Consider the following 17,871-nt stretch of genomic DNA (forward strand, 5'->3'; position numbering starts at 1 on the left):
CATGGCAACCTCTGCGTCCCGGCTCTTGTGCACTTGGCTGATGTAGCCAGAGACGAGCTCTCCAATGCTCAGGTTGGTGTAGTCGGAGAGGTCCAGGTTCACCCGGTGGGGCTGCAGCAACTCCCCCTTAGCGGAGCACTTGGCCAGCACGGTAGGTCTCCCCGGCTCAACGAACTCCGTCCGGGTGATTACCACGTCCGGGTCATCTGCTGGTGGAGCCGAGCTGGAGGCCTCCGGGTTAACAGAAGCTTCTGTAGTTGCCTTGGTAGTTGGGGCAGCCGCCTCAGGTGCCTTGTCGGTTGGAATGGTGGCTTTGGGGGCGGAAGCAGCTGGCGGTTCTTGAGCCGTCACCTCCGGTTCAGGTAAGTCCGGCACTCCGGCTGACTTGGTCTTCTTCGCTCTCTTGGTGAGCTTTGCCTGGGCACTGAAAGGACAGAAACGTTAAGCACAAAAAGGGTAAGTACAGACAAGTATAATATGAGATGGTTGTCATTACCCGGGCACGGTCTTGAAAGCCGGAAGACTCGACTGCATAGAGTCGCCCGAAGAGGGGGAGGTCTCCTGATAATTTGAGTCAGAAGAATTGAGTGGCTGACGGATAACACCCGCCAACGGATGAAAAGGGTACAAGTGGGAAATAACCTCAGTTCGGCGCTTCCTTGATGTGTCAGGTAACCCGGAGGAGAGGTCGGTGTCCTTGTTGGTCCGGGTGTGACGCCGGCTCTCATGAACCTGTCGCTTCAAAACAAATTGAGGATCTTGATAAGCTAAAGGATGTGAAAAGCTTATTTTCCGGGTTACCCTTCGGACTTTCAGCTTTGGCAAGGGCTCCGAGTCGGAGGAAAGTGACATTACCTCTTCAACCACCGGGTTACTTGCGCCGGTGTCATCCTGTCAATGAGAAAGTATTGATAAGGCAGACAGCAACAAACAGTGAATACAGCAAGGACTTAAAAGCTCAGGGGTTACCTCTGACTCGGAGCTGTCGCTTAATTGCATCAGCTCTGAAGCAGTAGGCCTGCTTCCTTTCTTGCGAGGGGCGGCTTTCTTGGCGGCTTTCTTCACCTTTCTGGCCTTCTTGGCCGCCTCATGGTCATATTTGACCCGTCAGAACTTGTCGTCAGCCTGAAAAATACAATGATGATTTCTTCAAACGGTTCAGATGAAAGTTATATACAGAAGAAGATAGGATGATCAGATTGGCGGCTTACCGCTGGGGCTGGGTTGGTCTTGCAGAAGGGGGCTAACCCGGTCCTTCCGCAGTCTGCCAGGCTCTCGTTTAAAAGAGCCTTGGTCATCTCCTCTGCAACGTCTTCAGGAAGATCATTGCGGCTGTGTCTCTGAGGGTCGTCCTTTCGGCCCGTGTACTCACACATTAAGCCGGGGCGGCGGCTCAATGGGATCACCCGCCACGAGATCCAGACCCGGACCAGATCGATTCCATTCAGACCATTGCCCAGGAGAGCCTTGATCTTGTTGATAGTAGGGAGCAGAGGCTGGCGCTCCGCCGGAGTCAGTTTGTCTGACAGTGGGTGTGTTGACTCCAGACGTGATGGGCGAAAGCCGGGCAGCGGACTTTCGTCAGCCGGTGACGTATCTTGGCAATAGAACCAAGTCATATTCCAGTCCTTTGGGTGGCTCGGCGGCTCTGCATAAGGGAAGAGGCAGTCCCTACGCCGCTGAATGGAGATGTCACCTAATTCCAGACTTGGCCCGTTGGCGCACTCATTCTGACGGTTCAAGTAAAAAAGCTCTCTGAAGAGCAGCAGACTAGGTTCTTCTCCAAGGTAAACCTCGCAGAACACTTGGAAGTTGCAGATATTGGACACTGAGTCGGGTCCTATGTCCTGAGGCCGCAGATCGAAGAAGTTCAGAACGTCTCTGAAAAACTTTGAACCGGGCGGTGCGAAGCCCCGGCTCATATGATCCGCAAAAATCACTACCTCCCCGTCCTTTGGCTGTGGTCTCTCTTCTGACGGGTCAGGGGCACGGTAGGACATGACGTCCTTCTTGGGCAGATATCCGGACTTGACAAAATCTGCTAGGGTCTCATTGGTGACATTGGACCTCATCCAGTTGCAAGTAATGGGAGCTTTGGGAGGCATGGTGAAAGTCGGCAGTCTATGATAAAAGGAAGAACGTCCGGGTTAATTATGAGCCGGAAGAAATCTACGGTTCAAGGTCAAGGTGGCGGCTTATGAAGGGGACTAATGGTATACATTTAAGTGCATCGGACTATTTAAGCCGCCGAGGGATTGAGAGTAATTTGATTGTCTACAGGCTTTATCACAGCTAAGCCGGAAATTTTATGGCGCATGGTTTTCTTTAAGCCGGAAAGTTCTATGGCGCGGGGTTTCTTTAAACCGGAACTGTAAACCGCCGAGATTCAAGGATTGCAATTTTTACTAAGTGTGGTAAAACAGGTTTCACACATCGCAGTAAAATTTTTGGATCAAAATAGTCGGGCAAAAGAAAAGTTTCTAGACCTAGAAACAGACGCTGGAGAAGTTCTTGGGCTCTCAACGTCTACCGCAGTAAGCCTATACAGAGCTAAGATCAAAAAGGGGCAGCAAAATTCAAATCTACTGAGGCCCGTGATAAACTACGAAGAACACGGACGAACTACTCGAGCCCTAGTACGGATCTGCCTATGGAGTAGCGGAAACTCACCAGAGCTGGAGAGGAACGGAGGTTGCCGCCGTTTTCTGGTCCGAGTCAGGGTGATGCAGCGGCCAAGGTTGACGAAGACCGGGGGCGCGACGGCGGCGGCAGTAGCAGAGCTCGGGCAGGGGAGCAGTGGCACGAGGAAGAAGATGGAGAGAGAAGTGGCTGAGAGCCCGTCGGGCCGGCCTATTTATAAGGCAAGTTCATAAGTGGGCATGAGAATCAAGGAGACCACGGCGTGGTTATCTCCCCACGAAACGCCTCGATTTTCGGGATGACAGTAAAGAAAAAGATCCGTTGCGGATCTGGCGGAGTAAAAAACGGGCTTAATGGAAGATGACGTCACGACGGATTATCCGGAGTCCAGAGGATGACGTCACACCGGGTTATGGCCTTCACACAATTGTAAGCCGGAGGTTTTCTGTCGAAGGAATGGAAGATTGACATGAGCCGGCTCAAATCAATCTGGGGCCTAATGTTGAGGATATAGACCTTAGAGTCACCCACCAGGAGGGGCCGGGTTACTCTAATGGTCATTACCAGAAGCCCGGCGCCAAGCTTGAAGACGGTGGGCCAGAGATGGGCTTAAGACCCGGATATGGCTTAAGGCCCGTAGTTACAATCATTATCATGGTAGAACTTGTAGTGCAAGGCAAGAATAGCTGAGAGTCCGAGCCGGACACTCTTATGAGTCGGCCGGGACTCTGAGAGCTGCTGGGCATCAGCCTCCCTATATAAAGGGACGACCCGGCAGCGGTTTAGGGACAAGGACAATCTCATCGAGAGCCGGGCATAGCAGTTTAGCTCCCTGGTGATCGTAACCCTAATCAATACCACCTCAAATGGACGTAGGCTTTTACCTTCACCGTAAGGGGCCGAACCAGTATAAACCCTCGTGTTCCTTGTCCCGCATTAACCCCTTCAAGCTTCCTAGCTGCGATGGCTCCACGACTAAGTCCTAGCTCGAGGACATCTGCCGTGACAATTCCACGACAACTCTGGTGCGGATCTTACTCTGGTTGACCTACGAGGTTCAGTAACAACTTGATCTGAAGTTTCATGATCATCATCATTAACTTCCTCACTAATTGGTGTAGGTGTCACAGGAATTGGTTTCTGTGATGAACTACTTTCCAATAAGCGATGAGGTACAGTTACCTCATCAAGTTCTACTTTCCTCCCACTCACTTCTTTCGAGAGAAACTCCTTCTCTAGAAAGGATCCATTCTTAGCAACGAATGTCTTGCCTTCGGATCTGTGATAGAAGGTGTACCCAACTGTCTCCTTTGGGTATCCTATGAAGACACATTTCTCCGATTTGGGTTTGAGCTTATCAGGATGAAACCTTTTCACATAAGCATCGCAACCCCAAACTTTAAGAAACGACAACTTTGGTTTCTTGCCAAACCACAGTTCATAAGATGTCGTCTCAACGGATTTAGATGGTACCCTATTTAACGTGAATGCAGCTGTCTCTAATGCATAACCCCAAAACGATAGTGGTAGATCGGTAAGAGACATCATATATCGCACCATATCTAATAAAGTACGGTTACGATGTTCGGACACACCATTACACCGTGGTGTTCCAGGTGGCGTGAGTAGTGAAACTATTTCACATTGTTTTAACTGAAGGCAAAACTCGTAACTCAAATACTCTTCTCCACGATCAGATCGTAGAGAAACTTTATTTTCTTGTTACGATGATTTTCCGCTTCACTCTGAAATTATATGAACTTTTCAAATGTTTCAGACTTCTGTTTCATTAAGTAGATATACCCATATCTGCTCAAATCATCTGTGAAGGTCAGAAAATAATGATACCTGCTACGAGCCTCAATATTCATCGGACCACATACATCTGTATGTATGATTTCCAACAAATCTGTTGCTCTCTCCATAGTTCCGGAGAACGATGTTTTAGTCATCTTGCCCATGAGGCACGGTTCGCAAGCATCAAGTGATTCATAATCAAGTGACTCCAAAATCCCATCAGTATGGAGTTTCTTCATGCACTTTACACCAATATGACCTAAACGGCAGTGCCACAAATAAGTTGCACTATCATTATTAACTTTTCATCTTTTGGCTTCATTATTATGAATATGTGTATCACTACGATCGAGATCCAACAAACCATTTTATTGGGTGTATGACCATAGAAGGTTTTATTCATGTAAACAGAACAACAATTATTCTCTAATTTAAATGAATAACCGTATTGCAACAAACATGATCAAATCATATTCATGCTCAACGCAAACACCAAATAACACTTATTTAGTTTCAACACTAATCCCGAAAGTATAGGGAGTGTGCGATGATGATCATATCAATCTTGGAACTACTTCCAACACACATCGTCACCTCGCCTTTTACTAGTCTCTGTTTATTCTGCAACTCCCGTTTCGAGTTACTACTCTTAGCAACTGAACCAGTATCAAATGTCGAGGGGTTGCTATAAACACTAGTAAAGTACACATCAATAACATGTATATCCAATATACCTTTGTTCACTTTGCCATCCTTCTTATCCACCAAATACTTGGGGTAGTTCCGCTTCCAGTGACCAGTCCCTTTGCAGTAGAAGCACTTAGTCTCAGGCTTAGGACCAGACTTAAGCTTCTTCACTTGAGCAGCAACTTGCTTGCCGTTCTTCTTGAAGTTCCCCTTCTTCCGTTTGCCCTTTTCTTGAAACTAGTGGTCTCGTCAACCATCAACACTTGATGTTTTTCTTGATTTCTACCTTCGTCGATTTCAGCATCACGAAGAGCTCGGGAATTACTTTCGTCATCCCTTGCATACTATAGTTCATCACGAAGTTCTACTAACTTGATGATGGTGACTAGAGAATTCTGTCAATCACTATTTTATCTGGAAGATTAACTCCCACTTGATTCAAGTGATTGTAGTACCCAGACAATCTGAGCACATGCTCACTGCTTGAGCTATTCTCCTCCATCTTTTAGCTATAGAACTTGTTGGAGACTTCATATCTCTCAACTCGGGTATTTGCTTGAAATATTAACTTCAACTCCTAGAACATCTCATATGGTCCATGACGTTCAAAACGTCTTTGAAGTCCCGATTCTAAGCCGTTAAGCATGGTGCACTAAACTATCAAGTAGTCATCATATTGAGCTAGCCAAACGTTCATAACGTCTGCATCTGCTCCTGCAATAGGTCTATCACCTAGCGGTGCATCAAGGACATAATTCTTCTGTGCAGCAATGAGGATAATCCTCAGATCACGGATCCAATCCGCTGAACCAAAATATGACATGCTGGTAAGCAGTATGACTTATATCGCCCACAACTCACTTGTGTTCTACTCGTGCATATAACATCAACGCATAAAACCAGGCTCGGATGCCACTGTTGGGGAACGTAGTAATTTCAAAAAATTTCCTACGCACACGCAAGATCATGGTGATGCATAGCAACGAGAGGGGAGAGTGTTGTCCACGTACCCTCGTAGACCGAAAGCGGAAGCGTTAACACAACGCGGTTGATGTAGTCATACGTCTTCACGATTTGACCGATCAAGTACCGAACGCACGGCACCTCCGAGTTCAGCACACGTTCAGCTCGATGACTTCCCTCGAACTCCGATCCAGCCGAGTGTTGAGGGAGAGTTTTGTCAGCACGACGGCGTGGTGACGATGATGATGTTCTACCGACGCAGGGCTCCGCCTAAGCACCGCTACGATATTATCGAGGTGTAATATGATGGAGGGGGCACCGCACACGGCTAAGAGATCAATGATCAATTGTTGTGTCTATGGGGTGCCCCCCTGCCCCCGTATATAAAGGAGCAAGGGGGAGGCCGCCGGCCAAGGAGGAGGGCGCGCCAAGGGGGGAGTCCTACTCCCACCGGGAGTAGGACTCCTCCTTTCCTTGTTGGAATAGGAGAAGGGAAGTGAGAAGGAGAAAGAAGGAAGGGGGCGCCCCCCCTCCCTAGTCCAATTCGGACTAGTCCATGGGGAGGGGTGCGGCCACCCTTTGGGGCCTTTCTCTCCTTTCCCGTATGGCCCATTAAGGCCCAATACGAATTCCCGTAACTCTCCGGTACTCCGAAAAATACCCGAATCACTCGGAACCTTTCCGAAGTCTGAATATAGTCGTCCAATATATCGATCTTTACGTCTCGGCCATTTCGAGACTCCTCGTCATGTCCCCGATCTCATCCGGGACTCCGAACTCCTTCGGTACATCAAAACACATAAACTCATAATATAACCGTCATCGTAACGTTAAGCGTGCGGACCCTACGGGTTCGAGAACTATGTAGACATGACCGAGACACCTCTCCGGTCAATAACCAATAGCGGAACCTGGATGCTCATATTGGCTCCCACATATTCTACGAAGATCTTTATCGGTCAGACCGCATAACAACATACGTTGTTCCCTTTGTCATCGGTATGTTACTTGCCCGAGATTCGATCGTCGGTATCTTAATACCTAGTTCAATCTCGTTACCGGCAAGTCTCTTTACTCGTTCCGTAATACATCATCCCGCAACTAACTCATTAGTTACAATGCTTGCAAGGCTTATAGTGATGTGCATTACTGAGTGGGCCCAGAGATACCTCTCCGACAATCGGAGTGACAAATCCTAATCTCGAAATACGCCAACCCAACAAGTACCTTTGGAAGCACCTGTAGAGCACCTTTATAATCACCCAGTTACGTTGTGACGTTTGGTAGCACACAAAGTGTTCCTCCGGTAAACGGGAGTTGCATAATCTCATAGTCATAGGAACATGTATAAGTCATGAAGAAAGCAATAGCAACATACTAAACGATCGAGTGCTAAGCTAACGGAATGGGTCAAGTCAATCACATCATTCTCCTAATGATGTGATCCCGTTAATCAAATGACAACTCATGTCTATGGCTAGGAAACATAACCATCTTTGATCAACGAGCTAGTCAAGTAGAGGCATACTAGTGACACTCTGTTTGTCTATGTATTCATACATGTATCAAGTTTCGAGTTAATACAATTCTAGCATGAATAATAAACATTTATCATGATATAAGGAAATAAATAATAACTTTATTATTGCCTCTAGGGCATATTTCCTTCAATAACTACTGGTATGACCCGCCCAGTAGGGGCCGGATTATACCTACTAGCATTCTCGAAGCCCAAGACCAAGGTTGAAGATGGCGGGTCAGTTAAGGGCCCAAAGCCTAGAGGCGACTTAAGGCCCGTAGTGATAAACCACCATAAGTGCGTGACTTGTATTATAAGGCAAGAATAGTTAAGAGACCGAGCCGGACACTGTTTATGAGCCGGCCGGGACTCTGAGAGCCGCTGGGCGTTAACCTCTGTATATAAAGGGACGACCCAGCGGCGGTTCAAGGTAGGTAACATCAGATCGAGAGCTAGGTCAAGCGATTCGCTCCCTGGTTATCGAGACATAAGCAATCCCACTCCAAACTGGATCGTAGGCTTTTACCTTCACCGTAAGGGGCCGAACCAGTATAATCCTCGTGTCCTTTGTCCCGATTTAACCCCTTTAAGCTTCCTGGTTGCGATGGCTCCACGACTAAGTCCTTTTCATGAAGACATCTGCCGTGACAATTCCACGACACTCCCCAAAGAGGGAGAGAAGCAGAAAATAATCTCCAAGGCTAGACACAACTAGAGGAGAGCCGGTTATGCGGCGTCTCCCTCATGAGCATAATGAGACCTAGCCACAAACAGCATGTAGGGCTATTACCGGATGATGTTTCCTGGGGCCCGAAGCTGTCTAAATCCTTGTTTTGTGTGTTGATCCGCCTCGCGTCTCTCGTCCAAATGAACCCCTCTCAAGCTACCACATAGATGCATTGGCCTCACGACTAAGTCCTCACACTAGGACATCTGCCGTGACAATTCTACGACAACTTGGGAGTAGGTGTTGCTGATGCCATTTGAATTTCCGAGCAATCTCGCCCTTTCCAGCTGACAATTGTGCTTGACATTTCTGTTCCGTGGAGCGCAAGCGCACACAGCTAGCTAGCGGCAGCAAGCCAGCAACACAGTTTCCTTCCTTATCTGAATTTGATTCTCTCCAATGTTCCTTGCATCATTTGCAAGCTACACAACGCGGCAAGCCCGCAACACAGTTCCTTTACTGAATCTGAGCCCGTCCACATGTAATTTTCTTTGATTCATTCCCAACTTCTTTCCCTAAATTTTACTTAGGTTATTGTCTATTTGTCTGTATTACCATAAATAAATTGTGGAAGATCTTGTTCGGTGGTCTTGTTGTTTGTAGACTATGCAAAGGCACAATTGTTTAACAAAAGTTTTCAATTGTTAGCATAAATAGTTCACTCAATTGTGTTTACAGTTTAGTGTACATAGCTATCAGCCATGAGAAGGCTGGTTATTCAATAATGTACTGAGTACTTATTATGTCTACTACTACCTCTATAAACTAATATAAGACGTCTTAAATCATCTAAAACATCTTATATTAGTTTACATAGGGAGTAGTATATAAAATTATAAATAAATGGTTCAGAATTTGTGTTGTACTTTAGCTTGGCCCGCTCAGCTTTTTGTTTCTAGCTCCTCCACTGAGTTACAGCTCTCATTTATGTATACAAATGCTCCCTGTTCGAGTAGTATCATAAGCAAATGATCAGCAGATTAGCTAGCCTGAGATTGGCTCCTTAGGTCCATCCGTTTTAGGCAACGGAGGTGATGTTAATCTGGAGTTTACTTCTACCGGCTGCATGTCATATAATAGAGCAAATACTTTTGACTGTTTCATCATCATGGACTAATTGTGTTATTCTTTACTCCCTATGCTGAAAAGCGAGTAAAACACATGCTTTAATGTCCGTTCAAAATTATCTTTTTTTCCTCAAATTAAATTATTGTGTGTAATAATATATTTGCAGTAAATGAATAATGTTGATATCTTGGATGAAAGCTAAAATGATAGATTGTGTTCTTCTCTACAGGAACTAGATAGACATGTGATATGAGATGCTTAGTTGATGAACTTTTTCGCAATATACATGTGATATTTAGACAAACCCAAATATCCCTTTTCCTTACATGCTGGGTATAATTGGCCTTTTGGTTTATTTTGAAGAATAGTATTTGTGACTCAAAGAACAAGCTGTATCGATGGAGGTGGTGAGCATGGATTTGTAGGCGGAGACAACAGGGAGGAAGAACAAGAATAAGAAGAAAACTGATTTGGCAGTAAAAAAGGTTGAAAATGTCACCTGAAGTGCATTAGAACTTGAAGATGTATGTTCGACATGAATAGTAACGAGCAACTAGAATATGTGTGCCCCTGTGCAACGCATGGGCATTCACCTAGTGATGCTTAGAAAACAACAGGGCAGTTAATGAGCAACACTGGATCGCATCGATCTACTCCCCATTTCATCTCGTCTCTCGTCCCTTAAAAAATAAATCTCGTCAGCTCTGGCTGCAGCAACAAGTTTTATAAGACTTAATTGAAACAAGAGGGGTGCTCCGCCGAAAGCAAAGGAAGGCGTGTACAGTTGCACATCCTGGCTGCAATAATTTGAATATTTCCTACGTACAATGTTTGCTACTTGTGTCTTAACATGAGACCATGAGTGTCCATGCCAGGAGAAAGCAACATCTATTACATACATCATGTAATTAATGGACTAACTACTAATCATACAAATCAGCTTCGCCCAAATTTCGTTGAAATTTTTAACCCTGATGTCGTCTGCCAAATTTAAGATAGGGTTGCAGGATAGTTTTGACACCTTCTTCGCATTCCAGTCTCTCCCAGCATCGAGCATCATCAAACCGTAGCTCCTTCAACTTTGGCGGCACACTGTCCGACTGGAAAGGAAGCCTCTTCAATGCGAGACTACCTTCAAGCTCAAGTCGCTCTAGGGATGGGAATTCCATACCATTGTCCCCAATAGTTTCCAACGATTCGTTATAAATAAGAAAGAGAAGCTTGAGGCGAGGAAATGTTTTTGTCTTGTCCTGTCCGTTGCACAATTTGTCACCATGGCACCTCATAAATGCTTGCACCATGCCATCACAGGAAACTATATGAAGTTGTTCAAGGCGAGGCAAATGCATAACCCAAGAGAGGTGCAATAGATGTTGGCACATAATCAATTCCAAATAAGCGAGCCTTGGGAATATAAATGCTGGAGTTGCTCCCATCCACTTTATCTCTCTCAAGGATCTCGTCATAGTTAAATGGAGGTTGTTGAGAGCACCAAAACGGTTGTTTGGTTGTTCCGTATCATGTTCTACTGTTATTTCTCGAGTGTCGATTTCTTCGTTGATATCTTGTTCAAGAAAATATCTTTCTAAATTGATATCCAGTTCATACAAGGTCCTTTGTGCAAAGTCGGTTGATAAAATACGAGTGAGTGCACTTACATCATTTAGAGCCAAATATCTAACAGGGAGGTTTGCTGCTTCTAGTGACTCCAACTGAGCTAAATCTCTTACCAGAATACCAAGCGCTTTCAACTGAGGTAGGGTGCCCAACTCCCGGAATAGGAATAGGGTACATTTTCTTAAGAGACTCCTCAAGTCTATTACCTGCAATGCTTTAAGTCTAGAAATGACCCCACTTGGTATTCTCACGTAACCACTACCAGACTTTAGGTACAAGAACTTGAGGTTGATAAGCTTTCCAAAGGATTGAGGCACTCCACTTTCCCCAAATACATTTTCTGACAAATCAAGGTATTCCAGGTTTACCAAGGAACATAATTCTTCCGGTATCCTCTTGAGGTTGTTTCTGCTCAAATCCAGATATGTCAGTGAAGTGCAATTCTTAATTTCTTCAACAATGCTTTCATCCAATTCGTTGTTCCGAAGGCACAAGATCCTCAATTTTAATGGATCAAGATTAAACCTGATAGGAATTCTGTTGAAACTCAAGGAGATGCACTCAGCTTTGTTTGAAAGGATAATGATTCTTTTGTCTCTGCCACCTGGTGCCGCCACAATCCATTTGTCATTGTTCTCACCATAGTCACAAGAAATCCATAAAGCCATATCACGAATCACATCATGCACTTTAACAGAACCATGTGAATTTTCAAAGGAAGATCCTGGGCGAACATCGCTGCTCTCTAGCAAACATGCAGCTGTAAGGTCAGCTATCAAACTATATGATTTCCTGAAGGAATATTCTATGTCATGCTCATTCACTAGACCTAAGCCCATCCAACATTGAGCAAGGTCAACTTTGCGAATCTTCGCATCCTCTGGCCACAGTACACAAGTCAAAAAACAATATCTTAATGTGTCGTTTCTTAATTTCTCATAACTAAACTTCAGCTGCCTGAAAACATTAGTTTCCATACCCAGTTCTATTGGGTCTTTGTCCTCAGTGCAGCATGATTTTTTCATATATTGGATGGCAGTTTCCCATTGATACTCATCTTTCTGATACATTGCCTTTCCAATAGTTATCAAAGCTAATGGCAAGCCTTTCAGTTCCTTCATAAGTTCTCTAGCAAGATCTTCAATATGGGGACTAGAAAGAGTTTCGGCATCAATATTTTCTTCAAATAGCTGCCATGCCTCATGCTCCTGCAGATATGCGACTTTTAACTCTTTCTTCACCTTCATTTGGCCGCAAACTTTTCTTAATCTTGTTGTTAGCACCACTTTTCTACTGAGTTTGTTTACACTTCCAAGGGGATATGGTATTCCAACATCTTCTAGATCAATTTCATCCCATAGGTCATCCAATAGTACAAGAAAGCTTTTCGTCTTCATGTACTCATATATGGTACGACTTTTAGAACCACTGCTTGGCAGCTTGAACCTTTCTATGATTTGCGACTGGACCTTTTCCACCGAGCACTCTTTGGAGGCAGTTACAAAGAGAACAAAATTAAAGTCCATGCCCTCTCCAAATGAATTATTGATGTTTTTGAGAAGATGTGTTTTCCCCACTCCACCTGGACCCCAAATTCCAATCATTCCCACTGTGGGTTCATCCTTAATGAAGTGGAGCGCATCTTGAAGGTTAAGGTTCTCAGCTGACATAGATGGACCAGGCATCTCTTGTACAGGAGGTGGCATTGACTCAACAACAATAGTACTGGGACAAGTACTGAGACATTCTTGAACCTCACGAAGCTTCTCAGATGCCTCCATGGTAACATCCATCTTCAACTGCCTGGAACCGTGAGACATCACTTGTACATCATGAATGATGTTATACACTTTTTGCAGCCATCTTTTCGCCTCATTCGTTGGTGTTTTATTATGTTGTAGCTCAGCATCCGCGATCTCCCGGTGGACATCCTTCCCCTTGGCATTCAGGTCTTCTGTCGCATTCTTGAGATTTCTCACAATCTTTTCCGACTTCAAGGACAAATAACACACATAAATTAATAAATATTCAAAACGACAATATGAAAAATGAGCGTTGATATAAATACTTACCAAATTTAATGGGTCGCCGTCCCTTCGAAGGTTTGCTTTCCTTACGGCATCAATTGCATCTTGCCACCGCCTTACATCTCTTATTCCTTGCATTACCTTCCCATAACGTATCAAATCTGATGGCAGGCTTTTTAGTTCTCTTACAAGTTGCTCTGCAAGAGCCCCGATGACAGGATCAGAATAAATATCCTGCGCACCAAATTCTTCTGCAAACAACTGGCGTGCTTCATCCTCTCCCAAATCAGGCACATGTATATCCCTTTCTACATCCATCAGATGACATATGGATTGTGATATTGATGTGACTACCACTTTCCTCTGCACCCAGCGAGAAACTTGCCCGGCTTCCACAACTTGCACATCTCCAAGAGGATATGGAATGCCAGCTGCTTGAAGGTCTAGCTGCACACGAAGGTCATCCACCAACAGCAGAAATTTTTTTTTGCTGAGCAGTTCAGATATCCTGGTAGCTTGAGTTGCCACATCAGGAACCGCGTCTGTACGGAGCCTGCTTACGATTTGAGCTTGTACCGAGACCTCACTGGAGGCTGTAACAAAGATGACAAAATCAAAGGGGCATTCCTCAAGAAATGAATCGTTGATCTTCTTGAGAAGATGTGTTTTCTCATCTCTATCTGGACCCCATATTCCAATGGCTCCCACTGCCGTAATGCACCTGAGAGCATTGTTGAGAGTATCCTCTCTGCTTGGCGGAAGTTGAGCAGAGTGGGTGGACAAATCTACAACAGGAGGCGGAGGTGGTATGCGTGTGATATTATTGGGTTGAGGTGTGCTACTGATATATGTTCTCACAGCATGCACCTTCTCAGCTGCTTCCTTGCTGGTTTTATAGTTTCCCCAGCAATTCATGGAGCACCCAAAGATTCTGCACCTCTGATCAAAAGACTCGCGGTTTGCCGCTTCTTCAGATATGGCTTGCTCCGCCCTTCGCACCCAATCCTTTGCTTCTTCCGTTGGTATCAGGCCATTCCTTTCGCCATCTGTAATTCTCTGTTTGATACTATGTAAGTTGCCTTTCAAAGTCTCAGTTTCAGTCTTGTGATTCCTCACGTTTGTGCGAGCGGTGAAGCAATACGTGGCATTTGTGGAGAAGAGCGTATAGAATGGACTTATGACCGTGTTGACAGTATTTCCGAGCAAAGGACCAAGCGCTGGCGGGACGATTGGCATTTTTGGCACTTGTTCGAAGAATCAGTACTGCAAGACAGACAATTGTTGTGTCTCAGTGATGTACTTATATGGCAAGAAAAAACACCAATCAGTTACGTTTATGAAAAGCATAGACTGCATGCAATGGCAGATGAAGCGCGAGCTTTGAGATGTTGAATACTCATAAATCTTGTGTCATTATGTTTGAACTTGTGCAAGTTTACACTGCTATACTACTTGTAACCCAATATGTCTTACGTGATTGTATATGCTAACAGATCCCTATGAAGAACTTTTCTATATGGAAGGCGTATTATATACTCCCTCCGTCCGGAATTGCTACATCCAGTAATTCCGGACGGGGGGAGTATATGACTGCATCAGAAAGTTGTTGTGGAAATATGTTTGATTGTGGAGATAACACTTGTTGTAATAACAGATAAGTTCGCAAGAAAGTGCTTACTGTGTCTCTTGTATAATAATTGCAGGTAAACAAAACAATCTTGGTATATATGTTCCTCCAGGAGAACTAATCTTGGTATGTATGTTCCTCCAGGAGACCTAACCACACAAATGAAAACATGGCCACGAGAAGATCCTGTTTGAGTCTTGTTTCTTCATTCAGATAGGACACCGATGTTAGACGACGATGGGAAATCTTGAGAAGTTTTTATCAGTTTTTGGGCAGAAGCATATTGAGTATCAAGAGACTAAGAAATTCATCAAAGGCTGCTAGCATAAGACGAAGTAGAATATATATATCACGCTCTATATGGATGATGTACTGTAACTTGAGCTATAGCGGATTGGAGTTGTGGAAATATGTCCGCTAATTGTTAAGAGGTTTGAAACTGAATAGATAAAAGATAACGCTACAACAGATAAAGTTGCAAGAAAGAAAGTGCTTACTGTGTGTCTCTTCTTTTATGGTGGAAGGGAAGAGCCCTTCTCCGGAACTTGTTTCAGAACAAGTATAAAGGTTTGGTTTTGTCACAAGGAAAAGAAAACTTCCTCCAATAGACTATTTTGACACAGAAAGAGATATTGTGGATGCAGAAGAAGAAGAAGAAGAAGAAGAAGAGGAAGAAGAAGAAGCAGAAGAGGAAAATGATTGTGGGAGATTGTGATTGGGAAGGGATCCCTTCCCTTGGAAGTGAGGGAGAGAATAGTCAACAACCAAGCTGCAGAAAACTGCTCAATTATTGGCCATTAGTTTATATCAACTACCAGCTACTCCAGAAAGCAACTGTTGAGAAGCTAATTAAATTGGTTGGTGATTGCTTGGGACCCATTTTCTCAGAAAGCAACTGTTGAGAAGTGGAACTGGAATCCAGGAGGAAGGGACGCCATGGCTTGTCTAACAAGATCCAAGCTCGGTCTTAGCTCAGATAGCAAGGAAATGTCTGACTTGGAGAAGCAGAGTTGTCCAACTCTGCCAATCATTTGCAGAGTTTTTCATAGCAAAGGACCTGTATGGATGTGTAGTTTTAAAGAATAAAACTTGCTGTTGTCAAACCTAAACACACATAAGCCTATATTGTACGTCAAGGTAAAACATATGTGAAGTAATTTTACCTTGACGTATGTTTGATTGATATCCTTATCAGTGAGAGCCTCCCAGTCATGCGAGCATGTAAACCTTGACTTAGTATAAGCTGGTGGATCTTCACCTATCATCGTCGTCCGATGGAAAAAATATGTGCAAATGATTGACATCATGGTAAATCCAAACAGATACATTGTGGTTCGAAAAGGAGGATTACCCCCGGCCTCTGCATCAAACGATGCACCCAACCATCTTTATTAAATTATTCAACGGAGTCTCACAAAACAGATACATGCATCAATCCAAAGCCACCTTCCTGACGACCACAATCGCTACACTACAAGTCGGATGAAGTGCCCTGGCGCATCCACGCACACCATCTAATCTGGTGGCCTCACCAGGTTGCCCCACGGCGAGCCGAGAGCACCAACTGGTCTAGCAGACCCTCAACACGCACACGCTTTAGAATCCGCCGCCACTGAAATCAATGATGCCACGACAACATTACCTTCACCGATCCAAGAAATACCATCAATGATGTAGCTCAAAATAGGTGCAAAGTCAAATGATTGTAGCTTCAAAGAAAGGGAACATTAAGAAATAAAAATGAGAATATCAATAGTGATATGATAGCCTATTTGCTTTCTATGCTTATTGCATTCTCTTTCATAGAATTAGATAATACTAAAACAAAAAAGGGAGTCTCAAAATTGATAGATAGCTAAACTATATCAAGACTCGTACAAAGATGAATTATGCAAGCATAAAGACCGGCAAACAAAAATACCATAGCCTTATAGATCTAGGAGATTATGCAATACTTGGAGCATTGTCGAGCTAGAAGTATTTAAGATACTAGAACACACGAGCAAAAAGGACCACCTACCAAAATCCTCTGCATGGTGGGAGGCAGGAACTAAGTCATTACATGGGCGCAGTGCATATCTATAGGGGAAATCAAATGAACAGTCATAAGAGGATGTTTTCTTTCGGCTAGGTAGGAGGAGAGGGGGGGGGGGAGTGGTAGCTGCAGACAATCTGCCTCCACGCACGTCAAAATCCAAAACAAAACCGAGAAAAATAATTGAGCGGAGAAAAGGGGAAACATCAACTACGTGTCGCCCCACGACGACCGCCGATCCCACCCTAGTGGACCATCTCTTACCCCCTCTCTCTTTCCCTGCGAATAGCTCGTCCTGTCCTGAACTGAGACGAGTAGTTCCTCCCCTCGGGAGGCAAAGACGAAATGAAGGATATCCTCCCCACACCCCTCAAATCAGGTGGGCTTTTGGAAGAAAAACCTCATGTCCAATGAGTCGATGGGCATAACCAGAATGCCAAGTCGAGCATGCGTCAACAATCACGCCAACCCCCGTTCCAACGAATGAAAAATCGACAGGACGCTAATAGAGAATCAATCGACCGAAAATTAGCAAAAATGTTAATTTTCACCCATGCATGAGATGTTTTGCTACGCTTGTAATAGTTAATTCTCTCTTCTTTCAGTTGAGGTAATTGAGCATACTGCAATTTTAAGTTTGGCTCCCAGACTCCAAGAAGCCCGGTATTTTGAAAAACGAAAAAAACACATTGTAAACTTAAAAAATCATATTATTTTTCTGAAAATTTACACGAGTTCACCACATATCCATAAAATATTCATTAAATAGTATGATAATCTGTAAGCTACAACACATAATCAAATTTCTGTCCAAAAAATAAACAGAAAACCATTTTGACAATATGAAAATATATTATTATGAAGCTATGCATAGTATACATGTATTTGTATATGCACACTTTTTTCAAAAATATTTTTGCCACATGAAAATGAATTTCGTGAGAAAAAAAAGAGGGGCCTACCTAGAGCCCATCCAGCAAAAGGCATGCGGCTTTTTGACCTTTAGTTGTGTTCATTGGATGGTTTTTACCATATTTTAAAATTATATTACTTCTTCCAATCCATATTAATTGATGTTGGTTTAGTACAAAGTTTATTATTTTATACCAAAGCCGCGTCAATTAATATGAATGGAAGGGAGTAGCATATTTGTACCCCTTGGTT

General features: G+C 44.1%; 1 protein-coding gene and 1 long non-coding RNA gene across 6 annotated transcripts; both read right to left on the reverse strand.

Moving 5' to 3' along the window:
- Positions 1 to 504: 504 nt before the first annotated feature.
- LOC141025459 (uncharacterized) lies at positions 505 to 1,116 on the reverse strand. The gene is made up of 4 exons (XR_012186923.1): positions 970 to 1,116; positions 856 to 891; positions 643 to 732; positions 505 to 561 (listed from the first exon to the last, which is right to left on the reverse strand). It is a non-coding gene; the product is annotated as an uncharacterized lncRNA (long non-coding RNA).
- Positions 1,117 to 10,164: 9,048 nt separating this feature from the next.
- Positions 10,165 to 15,511, reverse strand: LOC109752698 (probable disease resistance protein At1g61300). Of its 5 annotated transcripts, XM_020311599.4 has the most exons (4): positions 15,170 to 15,503; positions 14,724 to 14,875; positions 13,091 to 14,308; positions 10,165 to 13,009 (listed from the first exon to the last, which is right to left on the reverse strand). In XM_020311599.4, the coding sequence occupies exons 3-4, from the start codon at positions 14,279 to 14,281 to the stop codon at positions 10,367 to 10,369; spliced, it is 3,834 nt and encodes a 1,277-aa protein (XP_020167188.1). In that variant the 5' UTR covers positions 14,282 to 14,308; positions 14,724 to 14,875; positions 15,170 to 15,503; the 3' UTR covers positions 10,165 to 10,366. The 5 variants fall into 5 exon arrangements, with proteins under 5 accessions (XP_020167188.1, XP_073358837.1, XP_073358836.1 ...); XM_073502736.1 differs by having other exon boundaries at positions 10,165 to 14,308; positions 14,724 to 14,821; positions 15,170 to 15,511; XM_073502735.1 differs by having other exon boundaries at positions 10,165 to 14,308; positions 15,170 to 15,511.
- Positions 15,512 to 17,871: the final 2,360 nt, after the last annotated feature.

The sequence above is a fragment of the Aegilops tauschii genome, chromosome 6 (genome assembly GCF_002575655.3).
Source record: "Aegilops tauschii subsp. strangulata cultivar AL8/78 chromosome 6, Aet v6.0, whole genome shotgun sequence".
NCBI classification, from domain to species: domain Eukaryota; kingdom Viridiplantae; phylum Streptophyta; class Magnoliopsida; order Poales; family Poaceae; genus Aegilops; species Aegilops tauschii.

Bases quoted from the DNA above. Each gene is read 5' to 3' on its own strand.
- LOC109752698 (XM_073502737.1), bottom strand. From the start codon at position 14,281: ATGCCAATCGTCCCGCCAGCGCTTGGTCCTTTGCTCGGAAATACTGTC.